At 44.1% G+C, this 12617-nt stretch overlaps 1 protein-coding gene across 1 annotated transcript; it reads right to left on the minus strand.

The window, feature by feature from the left end:
• Positions 1–6564: 6564 nt before the first annotated feature.
• On the minus strand, positions 6565–8199 carry LOC307136157 (zona pellucida sperm-binding protein 3-like). The gene is made up of 4 exons (XM_079832939.1): positions 7684–8199; positions 7507–7610; positions 6890–7434; positions 6565–6818 (listed from the first exon to the last, which is right to left on the minus strand). Exons 1-3 carry the CDS (start codon positions 7800–7802, stop codon positions 7253–7255), a joined length of 405 nt encoding a protein of 134 aa, XP_079689065.1. The 5' UTR covers positions 7803–8199; the 3' UTR covers positions 6565–6818; positions 6890–7252.
• Between the last annotated feature and the right edge of the window lie 4418 nt (positions 8200–12617).

The raw sequence follows: 12617 nt of genomic DNA on the forward strand, positions 1-12617 counted from the left end.
TGGATCAACTGACCATTGCTAAACAAGTCCTGCTGGACTTCTACAAGAACCCGGTTCTCTCCGCATTGAACCGCTACGCTGCTGGGAGTCACGGGTTGCCTCAACTGGAAGTCCACCGCCAACTCGCTCTGCACCTCGGGAACGACGGGATACCTCCAATCCAAAGGCTTCACTGGACCCTGCAACAGCTGCTTCTCCTGAAGGCCAAAAGGCTCCTGTGCAAGGCCTCTGGAGGCAGGACCCAAAGGACTCTGAAATGGAGAAGCCACTTGCAAAGGATTCCAGAGCTCTGGAGCAGAAAAGGCAGGACTTCTGAAATCTGGATCTGATTTTTGCCCCGTGCTTCTTGGACTTTGACTGTGCATCAAACTTCCCCATGCATCAGGCAGATCAAACACAACCATCACAACCACCACTAACACACCTCTCAGAAGCCCCATCCTAGCAAACTTGGACACAAATGCCACAACACACACCAGTGCTTGGCTTTGCCATTTTGTACAGCTTTGAATGAAGGTGGCTCATCCCCTTTTAGTTGAATTGATTGCCTTTGATTCTCCTCTGGACCTGTAGAGTTTATATGCATCTCTGGGACCCACAGGGATCTGCACAATTTGTATGTCTCTCTTATCTGACAAATCGAGGGGGACATTTACATGACACCATTTTCAAATGAAACTTTAAATGCATTGTGTTCATTTACACAACAACAGTGCTTTGTGGGCCTTAAAAATGCAAACTTTTAAAAACAGGGTTTCAAAGTTTTTGAAAATGAGACCATTATTGTCTCCATGTAAACTACAAAAACATGAATTTGTGAAAACTGTGACATCATGCGCATGCATATTGCGTGTTTAGTCTATAGGCACGTAGTGTTTCTTTGCAAAGTGTCATCGCCATCTACTGGATTCTCTGCAGAGATTCTCCTAGAGATTTAATCAGATCAACGTCATATTTGCACAGTCTAATCTAAAGGCCTTGGTGATGTTTTCCCTGAAGGTCGTGTCAGTGGCGGCCTCACAAAGTTCGATGGTTCGCCATGACACAGGAAGCTGTTGTAAGTCGGGCATACAATGTCCGATCTGCCCCAAACTTCAGATGTTTGATAAGAGTCCTGGCCTGAAGACATCTACATATGAGTTTCAGAATTAGGCATGGCAAAATGGCTCGATAGCGCCACCTACAACATTTCAACGAAGTGCCCCTCCCGCTACGTTTCACGTACAGGTATGAAATTCGGTACACAGCCCAATACCTACAAAAAATCTCCTGGTACAAAATCAACGACACAGAGGGAAGATAGTGAGGGAAGGGCATGAAAAAGTGAATTGAAACACAGTCATTCATTTTTGTCCACTTGCCCTCAGCTTCTTATTCTTTAACATCAGCAGTTTATGCAACTGGCCACAGACCTACGTTTTCTCAAATTTTCCGCCAAAATGTCTCTAGGAAAAATGTGTGACACAAAGAGCAAGAAGAGTTAACAGGACTAAGACTTAAGTTAATGATGGGACACTAAAATGGACAAATATAATAGTAGACCCCATTTTGAAATGTGTATTTCACAAACCTAATACACCAACAGTTAGCTCTTCAAACCAGTTAAATAGAATTCAAATGGGATGCATTTCCTTGACAGCATGGATACTAGTCAAATTGCCTTCCACGTTCTGTTTTTAATGGTGCAACAACAAGCACAGACAGTTAAACAAAGTAGCTTATTGTCCAAATCTACAGAAGCGACATGGTTTAGACCAGTTAATGTCACACTCTGGAAACGGTTTATAAAGACCCCTTTCATGAGTGAAGGTTAAAAGTCAAAAAAGTTTAAAACATTTTAGACCGCATTTACACCTGTATTTAGCATAGTCCACTTGTGATTGGACTGATAAACGCTTTAGTACCAGGTGTAAACAGGCCCTCAGACAGCAACTCAGGTGTGATACACCAGTTAAGGGACTAAACCAGCTTTTATTAAAGCACCAGTCTACTTTTCAATAAACATTGGGGCTAGCCTAAAGAAAAAAGGCTGGTCACAGTTTGGGATTAAAAAGGACAATGCAGGTTGATACTGATTTCATTGCAGATGCAATGCTGTACTTGCATGACTTCGGGGGGCTTTCAAATAGCATTAGCAAAAAACAGAGGGACTTGGCATGCTTGAATATCAGTACAAGCAGTTATGTTAGTCCAGCCATAAAGCCACAAGTAGAGACCAAAACAGATTCCATTAAGAACAGGGACCCAGGTTAGCAACTGGAACTTGGCTTGTTTAGTTCAAGTCAAGCATAACCTTGAAGCAAAAAAGGGAACTCTGGTTTAGTAGTGTAGCCCAATAAATCAAACTGAGAACAGTCATGAAAGATCAATACCAAAGAGACAGTTGAGTTGAGAAGTTTATTAAAACTACTAAAGTCACATGACCAGGTTAACTTCTCCACTAGACACCACAGTTTGCCCACTAGAGATGGTCTTGACGTTAGCATCTCTTCCTGGAAAAGAAATGGTAGAATCGTGAGGCATTTAAAAACCAAATTCTCATGGTTCCTGAAGTCAGTTTACAACAAGCACTCACTTTTCCTAGTGCAGCTTTGCTCACAGGAGCCAGAAGAGGGATGGCACACTGCTGTACTACAGTGGATGAAGATCTAACAGAGGGGGGAAAGGGATAAGCCACAGAAAGAAAAACACCTAATATTAAGGATTCAGGCAAGGCTGCAGAGCATACGGTTTCCTGTAGAGGAGCCAGTGATGCTGGATCCACAAATGTGAACATCTTCACAACAAAGCGCTTGTAGTGGGTTGGGAACTGAAGACCAGAAGATCCAGCCACCGGAACCAATGAGGTCAGGTAACGGTCATCCTGGTAAGGGCATCTGAAAGGTAAAGAGGCAGTCAGAAGTGCCTTACAGCACACTAGATGGATAAAGACTGGCCTTACTCACCCATCGACCAGAAGGTCCCACTGGGGTAGACTGAGTGGACTGGGGGTTGATGTCGCCCAGCAACGTCCCAGCATTAGGACAATGTTGGGGTCGGTCCTCTCCAAAATGCGCACCTCAACATACACAGGCTCCCGCAGGACTTTTGTGACGGGATAATCAGCATCACCGTAGTAGGACGTGTATGCCTCATCCCCTGAGGAAGAAAACCAGCGTTTAACCAGAAACTGCTGCAACCTGGAGTTTTAGAAAATACTTATGCATACTTGGACAGACACTTACCTTCTGCACAGCCTTTGGTGACACATTGACCATTTGCCAGTCTAAGCTCCACCCTGAGGGGTCCAGAAGCCGCTACTGGTGGAGGTGCAGGAACAGTGTTGACCTCCACAACCAGAGCTTCCACAGAAGTAGCAGAGTACCTACACTGGAAGAGAAGCCTAGACAACAAATAGTGAGCTTGTAGCCTTTGTCAAGGATTCATATTTTTTTTTCTAAATAAAATAAAATGCCTACTCAAAATGGCTGTCCCTTGTGATGGAACCAAGTGGTCCGACACCCACTTCATACGAGGAGGTCATTCGGTTTTCATACACCACATATCCACCGTCCTCCTGCAAATAGTAACTGTTGGCATCCAGGCCATTCTAAGCCATGCAGAACAGAACCACAAGCAGCTACTCACCATCATGCTTGTGCCACATGCAGTGACAGGGAACTGGTATATAGCAAAGGAAGGTGTGGATCCCACAGGACTGCAAGGTGGGTCGTTTCCACCCAGGAGACGGACTGAATCCAGGCTCAAGCGAGGTAGTGTAACATCTCTTGCCACCACTACCACAAACTGACCATCTCTTATACACTGGACAGTCACTGGAACAAGGTACAAGAGCAGGTTATTACTGAGGAGTGGTTTAACATGAACACCTTTGCATTGACTCACTCTTACCTGCCTTCCCATAGAAACACTGCTGTCCGTTAAAGCAGCAGTTGATAGCGTCACACTCAGCACCACTGATACCAGGTGGGCCACATTGGATCTGCTCATAATCAGCTACAGCACATTTGTCAAGGGGCTCTGCCTGCGCCACTGGCTGCTTAGACTGAACCTGCTGATGAAACTGTTGACTAGCTTGTTGTTGAACCTGCTGAGGAAACTGTTGACTAGCTTGTTGTCGAACCTGCTGAGGAAACTGTTGACTAGCTTGTTGTTGAACCTGCTGAGGAAACTGTTGACTAGCTTGTTGTTGAACCTGCTGAGGGAACTGTTGACTAGCTTGTTGTTGAACCTGCTGAGGGAACTGTTGACTAGCTTGTTGTTGAACCTGCTGAGGATACTGTTGACTAGCTTGTTGTTGAACCTGCTGAGGATACTGTTGACTAGCTTGTTGTTGAACCTTCAGAGGAAACTGTTGACTAGCTTGTTGTTGAACCTTCTGAGGAAACTGTTGACTAGCATGTTGTTGAACCTTCTGAGGAAACTGTTGACTAGCATGTTGTTGAACCTTCTGAGGAAACTGTTGACTAGCTTGTTGTTGAACCTTCAGAGGAAACTGTTGACTAGCTTGTTGTTGAACCTTCTGAGGAAACTGTTGACTAGCTTGTTGTTGAACCTTCAGAGGAAACTGTTGACTAGCTTGTTGTTGAACCTTCTGAGGAAACTGTTGACTAGCATGTTGTTGAACCTTCTGAGGAAACTGTTGACTAGCTTGTTGTTGAACCTTCAGAGGAAACTGTTGACTAGCTAGCTGTTGAACCTTCAGAGGAAACTGGGGCAGATTACTCCACTGTGGAACAGCATGACAAAAAGCACAAAACCACACACAAAGTGCCAGCGATTGAACAGCACACCAGCTTCCTGCCATTGTTCAACAGCTAGTCACACTGTTGAGATGATGCCCTTTGGTCTTTTTGTATTCTACAGATTTTGGCTAATTAACGATAATCCCTCCCTCTTCATGAACAGTCATGATTCTCCAGACTTGCCCAAATGGGAGCTTATGCTACCAGAAAATTCTCATCAAAATGATACGCATGTGATGTAGGCCTATATTGACTCCAATTAGTCAGATTTGTCATATTGAAGACAAATAAAAAGGTTCATGCTCAGGTTTGCTACTGGAGCTTGCCCAAAGTACTTTGGGTAGATGTTTGGTGCATTCCGCTTTGCTTGTAGACATGCAGAAATGCTAACTAGCATTACTACTTTTACAATATCTTTATATGGCAGAAATAGTAAGAGTAGTCTGTAGTTCCAAATTTAGCAACACACTCACAAACCTCCCTAAGCACTTCCCCTCGGGGCAATCCCTGTCGCCAGTTTGAAGTGTTCCACAAGTGGACAAGAGAGGTTTATGTGGACAGACCTTCGACTCCTTAGACAGAGGGGACCAGTCTACTCATATATACTTTAATTACAAAATAAATGTAACCGTAATCAGTTACTTATGAAAATGTTCATTATTACAAAGGGGGTTACATCTGAATATTTTCTGTAAAAAGCTAGGATATGTTGAATAATATGAATTTGTTGCTTTGCCTGTGCAGGATGCCTCTTGCCATTTACAGTGTTTTTTTTATATCCAATTGCTAGGACCCATTTCTCAATACTTAGGTCACTTTTTCAAAACTCTTCACACAGTTCTCCTAACAAACTTTCAGCTCGGCACAGCAGATCATTTCACATTCAAAATGCACTAAAACTACCAAAACACAATTCTTTCCCCTAGCAAAGGTTTTCAACCAACACGCACACACACTTTGTCAATCCCCAAACGGACGAGGCGTTTATACTTGACGCACTCGCCGTTGTACTATTCTGTGAAACGACAGAGGGCGACTCGGAGAAATTGTTCTATAAACCATCAGGAAACAGCAGTGAGAGAAGAATGTAGCTACACAGGTGACCATATTTATTTGAATAAACTTCACCAAAAACCACACTACAAAAGAATCGTGTAAAACTCAGTACCCCGAAAGAAAGTGAAATATGACAACCTGCCCCATAGGTGGGGCACATTAACATGACAGCTTGATGTTATCAGATACAATCAAATAAAACAACAAGACAAAATACAAATTAACTTTCAAATAAAATATACTAATTTCTTCTGAACATTGACTGTCATTCTTTCCTCAATAGAATAGCATAGTTCTAATAGGGGCACATTGTAACAGTTACAACATGCCCCACCTGTGCAACTGGGATTTAAACCCGTCTAGTGTCTTCTGCTGGTTAGAGCAGCATTAAAAGAACTCTCAACTTGGTCTTATTTTCAATAAACTTAAGAAATGTACGTCTGTTATGTTAAATGTTCAGTGAGAGCGTCCAAAGAATTATTAATTGGTGCAGTTTCTCTAAATAATGTTGATATGGCAACTAGTAAATACATTAGGTTTCATCATCCCGGCATGTGTGGAAAGTTAACCTGTTACAACTAGCCCCGCGTTTAAATTCCAGACGGAGAAAAAGAATAACTTCTGTACCTCTGCAAGTCACATAGCATGCAGCCATAGGGTTTCAGACTAAATGGGACTTGCGAAGGTACAGTCAGTTCCACCACATTTGCAGAATAAGGCACTCTTTCCAGGTCAAAAGCAAAGTGACAAGTCAGATACAAGCAAGGATTGATGTCAGTTTTATTGAGAAACTTTCTTTTGCCCTTGAACAATTACAGGACCAAGTGTGGCCTTGCCTTCCCACTGAACACCTAGAGAGAAGAAAAAGAGCAAAGTTAGGAGCACTTAAAACATCAAAAGCAACCTTAAAGCAAGAGCTACCGACCTCCATAGGGAGAAGCAGCAATTCCACCATCAGGACCACATGTTGAGTCACAGCAACCACAAACTTGGTCATTTCCATCAGCAGCAAACCACCTGCAACAAGACAAAGCACTTTCAACATGAGCAAAGTCAGCTTTTTAAAAAAAAGAATAAGTGCAACGTACCCATTGGCAAAGGAACAGGATTTGCGCTGAGCGTCACTGGGTGCAGAAGCAATAGTTGCCTTCAGAACACATGTTATGTAGATCTACAAGGGATGACAGACAAGTCAGAAAACCAAAGCAGATGGGAAGAGAAGTCGAATTAACTCTTGTGGTACATACAGAAGGACTGGTGCTCTCCTGGAACATGAATGCCTCCAGCTGGAACTGGATCTTGTCAACCTGGGACCGAGGCATGAAGCGGGAGCTGGAAGCTGTAGCCTTGGCATCCACAAAGCACCTGACGACAAAGTCACCACAAAGAGCAACTCATGAAGGTTTAAAAAGAGCAAACAAAACAGTCCTATAGCATCAAGAGCCATGACCTTACCCATGATTCTCAATGAAGGAATATCTCGGAAGGGAGTTCACGTCAGGCACTTGAGTGGCCACACAGCTGTCCACAAACACACGCAGAGGCACATGATTGTACTGCTTCACAGATGCCTCGATGTTAATAACGCCACCCAGGAAATAGGAGTATGAAGGCCTCTGGTAGGACCAATCGTCTACAAAAGAGAAGGAACACCCTAGGAAGAGCCACATTTGCAAGGTCGAAGGTCCAAAGAAAGTGCACTTACCCAGCATGAGCTTCAGGGAGAACATCAAGACTTCTTCACCAACCTTGGTTGAGGCATAAGGGACCCATGTTGGCCTCAAGGCATCACTGCTTACATTGTGTAGCCTGTGGTTCATGAAAGTACCCATTAAATGGTCTCCCAGTTGCACAAGCAGTGAAAGTCACAGAGGCCACTTACCTTTGATAGTGGCATTGAACGCCAACAATTGCACCATCGGCCCGGGTAATCGGAGTACCTGCAAGAGCCTCAGGGGTGTAGGTAAGAGAGAAGGTGTAGACAAGCTCATCCTCATTCATCTGTAAGAGATTGTAGTTAAAACAAGACAGTTCCTCATGAAGGTGTAATCATTATTATGAATGAGAGAAAGTGCATTGTGCAATACAGTGGACAAACACTTCAAGCAGGAGAAAACAACTGCAGAGCTTAAAACAAACATTTCTTAAGGCCCGTTCATACCAATGCATATGCCAGCTGCCCTGGCATTGCAAATACAACATACAACAGCAGTGTGAACTGACGGTCCTTGAAGAGGACTTTGGATATCCTCAATTTGAACAAACAACCGATTAAGATTTAGGAGTTCTTACCATCTGCACGCTGTTGCAGTCCTGTAATTCATACTCAAAGAGGAGCACCCTAGACTCAGAGTCCTGACCAGCAACAGGACATCCACCTAAAGACAGACCAGTTGGCTGGATCAACTGACCATTGCTAAACAAGTCCTGCTGGACTTCTACAAGAACCCGGTTCTCTCCGCATTGAACCGCTACGCTGCTGGGAGTCACGGGTTGCCTCAACTGGAAGTCCACCGCCAACTCGCTCTGCACCTCGGGAACGACGGGATACCTCCAATCCAAAGGCTTCACTGGACCCTGCAACAGCTGCTTCTCCTGAAGGCCAAAAGGCTCCTGTGCAAGGCCTCTGGAGGCAGGACCCAAAGGACTCTGAAATGGAGAAGCCACTTGCAAAGGATTCCAGAGCTCTGGAGCAGAAAAGGCAGGACTTCTGAAATCTGGATCTGATTTTTGCCCCGTGCTTCTTGGACTTTGACTGTGCATCAAACTTCCCCATGCATCAGGCAGATCAAACACAACCATCACAACCACCACTAACACACCTCTCAGAAGCCCCATCCTAGCAAACTTGGACACAAATGCCACAACACACACCAGTGCTTGGCTTTGCCATTTTGTACAGCTTTGAATGAAGGTGGCTCATCCCCTTTTAGTTGAATTGATTGCCTTTGATTCTCCTCTGGACCTGTAGAGTTTATATGCATCTCTGGGACCCACAGGGATCTGCACAATTTGTATGTCTCTCTTATCTGACAAATCGAGGGGGACATTTACATGACACCATTTTCAAATGAAACTTTAAATGCATTGTGTTCATTTACACAACAACAGTGCTTTGTGGGCCTTAAAAATGCAAACTTTTAAAAACAGGGTTTCAAAGTTTTTGAAAATGAGACCATTATTGTCTCCATGTAAACTACAAAAACATGAATTTGTGAAAACTGTGACATCATGCGCATGCATATTGCGTGTTTAGTCTATAGGCACGTAGTGTTTCTTTGCAAAGTGTCATCGCCATCTACTGGATTCTCTGCAGAGATTCTCCTAGAGATTTAATCAGATCAACGTCATATTTGCACAGTCTAATCTAAAGGCCTTGGTGATGTTTTCCCTGAAGGTCGTGTCAGTGGCGGCCTCACAAAGTTCGATGGTTCGCCATGACACAGGAAGCTGTTGTAAGTCGGGCATACAATGTCCGATCTGCCCCAAACTTCAGATGTTTGATAAGAGTCCTGGCCTGAAGACATCTACATATGAGTTTCAGAATTAGGCATGGCAAAATGGCTCGATAGCGCCACCTACAACATTTCAACGAAGTGCCCCTCCCGCTACGTTTCACGTACAGGTATGAAATTCGGTACACAGCCCAATACCTACAAAAAATCTCCTGGTACAAAATCAACGACACAGAGGGAAGATAGTGAGGGAAGGGCATGAAAAAGTGAATTGAAACACAGTCATTCATTTTTGTCCACTTGCCCTCAGCTTCTTATTCTTTAACATCAGCAGTTTATGCAACTGGCCACAGACCTACGTTTTCTCAAATTTTCCGCCAAAATGTCTCTAGGAAAAATGTGTGACACAAAGAGCAAGAAGAGTTAACAGGACTAAGACTTAAGTTAATGATGGGACACTAAAATGGACAAATATAATAGTAGACCCCATTTTGAAATGTGTATTTCACAAACCTAATACACCAACAGTTAGCTCTTCAAACCAGTTAAATAGAATTCAAATGGGATGCATTTCCTTGACAGCATGGATACTAGTCAAATTGCCTTCCACGTTCTGTTTTTAATGGTGCAACAACAAGCACAGACAGTTAAACAAAGTAGCTTATTGTCCAAATCTACAGAAGCGACATGGTTTAGACCAGTTAATGTCACACTCTGGAAACGGTTTATAAAGACCCCTTTCATGAGTGAAGGTTAAAAGTCAAAAAAGTTTAAAACATTTTAGACCGCATTTACACCTGTATTTAGCATAGTCCACTTGTGATTGGACTGATAAACGCTTTAGTACCAGGTGTAAACAGGCCCTCAGACAGCAACTCAGGTGTGATACACCAGTTAAGGGACTAAACCAGCTTTTATTAAAGCACCAGTCTACTTTTCAATAAACATTGGGGCTAGCCTAAAGAAAAAAGGCTGGTCACAGTTTGGGATTAAAAAGGACAATGCAGGTTGATACTGATTTCATTGCAGATGCAATGCTGTACTTGCATGACTTCGGGGGGCTTTCAAATAGCATTAGCAAAAAACAGAGGGACTTGGCATGCTTGAATATCAGTACAAGCAGTTATGTTAGTCCAGCCATAAAGCCACAAGTAGAGACCAAAACAGATTCCATTAAGAACAGGGACCCAGGTTAGCAACTGGAACTTGGCTTGTTTAGTTCAAGTCAAGCATAACCTTGAAGCAAAAAAGGGAACTCTGGTTTAGTAGTGTAGCCCAATAAATCAAACTGAGAACAGTCATGAAAGATCAATACCAAAGAGACAGTTGAGTTGAGAAGTTTATTAAAACTACTAAAGTCACATGACCAGGTTAACTTCTCCACTAGACACCACAGTTTGCCCACTAGAGATGGTCTTGACGTTAGCATCTCTTCCTGGAAAAGAAATGGTAGAATCGTGAGGCATTTAAAAACCAAATTCTCATGGTTCCTGAAGTCAGTTTACAACAAGCACTCACTTTTCCTAGTGCAGCTTTGCTCACAGGAGCCAGAAGAGGGATGGCACACTGCTGTACTACAGTGGATGAAGATCTAACAGAGGGGGGAAAGGGATAAGCCACAGAAAGAAAAACACCTAATATTAAGGATTCAGGCAAGGCTGCAGAGCATACGGTTTCCTGTAGAGGAGCCAGTGATGCTGGATCCACAAATGTGAACATCTTCACAACAAAGCGCTTGTAGTGGGTTGGGAACTGAAGACCAGAAGATCCAGCCACCGGAACCAATGAGGTCAGGTAACGGTCATCCTGGTAAGGGCATCTGAAAGGTAAAGAGGCAGTCAGAAGTGCCTTACAGCACACTAGATGGATAAAGACTGGCCTTACTCACCCATCGACCAGAAGGTCCCACTGGGGTAGACTGAGTGGACTGGGGGTTGATGTCGCCCAGCAACGTCCCAGCATTAGGACAATGTTGGGGTCGGTCCTCTCCAAAATGCGCACCTCAACATACACAGGCTCCCGCAGGACTTTTGTGACGGGATAATCAGCATCACCGTAGTAGGACGTGTATGCCTCATCCCCTGAGGAAGAAAACCAGCGTTTAACCAGAAACTGCTGCAACCTGGAGTTTTAGAAAATACTTATGCATACTTGGACAGACACTTACCTTCTGCACAGCCTTTGGTGACACATTGACCATTTGCCAGTCTAAGCTCCACCCTGAGGGGTCCAGAAGCCGCTACTGGTGGAGGTGCAGGAACAGTGTTGACCTCCACAACCAGAGCTTCCACAGAAGTAGCAGAGTACCTACACTGGAAGAGAAGCCTAGACAACAAATAGTGAGCTTGTAGCCTTTGTCAAGGATTCATATTTTTTTTTCTAAATAAAATAAAATCCCTACTCAAAATGGCTGTCCCTTGTGATGGAACCAAGTGGTCCGACACCCACTTCATACGAGGAGGTCATTCGGTTTTCATACACCACATATCCACCGTCCTCCTGCAAATAGTAACTGTTGGCATCCAGGCCATTCTAAGCCATGCAGAACAGAACCACAAGCAGCTACTCACCATCATGCTTGTGCCACATGCAGTGACAGGGAACTGGTATATAGCAAAGGAAGGTGTGGATCCCACAGGACTGCAAGGTGGGTCGTTTCCACCCAGGAGACGGACTGAATCCAGGCTCAAGCGAGGTAGTGTAACATCTCTTGCCACCACTACCACAAACTGACCATCTCTTATACACTGGACAGTCACTGGAACAAGGTACAAGAGCAGGTTATTACTGAGGAGTGGTTTAACATGAACACCTTTGCATTGACTCACTCTTACCTGCCTTCCCATAGAAACACTGCTGTCCGTTAAAGCAGCAGTTGATAGCGTCACACTCAGCACCACTGATACCAGGTGGGCCACATTGGATCTGCTCATAATCAGCTACAGCACATTTGTCAAGGGGCTCTGCCTGCGCCACTGGCTGCTTAGACTGAACCTGCTGATGAAACTGTTGACTAGCTTGTTGTTGAACCTGCTGAGGAAACTGTTGACTAGCTTGTTGTCGAACCTGCTGAGGAAACTGTTGACTAGCTTGTTGTTGAACCTGCTGAGGAAACTGTTGACTAGCTTGTTGTTGAACCTGCTGAGGGAACTGTTGACTAGCTTGTTGTTGAACCTGCTGAGGGAACTGTTGACTAGCTTGTTGTTGAACCTGCTGAGGATACTGTTGACTAGCTTGTTGTTGAACCTGCTGAGGATACTGTTGACTAGCTTGTTGTTGAACCTTCAGAGGAAACTGTTGACTAGCTTGTTGTTGAACCTTCTGAGGAAACTGTTGACTAGCATGTTGTTGAACCTTCTGA

The sequence above is a fragment of the Gobio gobio genome (assembly GCF_949357685.1).
Source record: "Gobio gobio genome assembly, chromosome: 13".
NCBI lineage: Eukaryota > Metazoa > Chordata > Actinopteri > Cypriniformes > Gobionidae > Gobio > Gobio gobio.

Bases quoted from the DNA above. Each gene is read 5' to 3' on its own strand.
- LOC307136157 (XM_079832939.1), bottom strand. From the start codon at position 7,802: ATGAATGAGGATGAGCTTGTCTACACCTTCTCTCTTACCTACACCCCT. The intron at 7,611-7,683 runs GTAAGTGGCCTC...CATGAACCACAG, and splicing joins GTTCAATGCCACTATCAAAG to GCTACACAATGTAAGCAGTG. The intron at 7,435-7,506 runs GTAAGTGCACTT...TCTCTTTTGTAG, and splicing joins CTCCCTGAAGCTCATGCTGG to ACGATTGGTCCTACCAGAGG.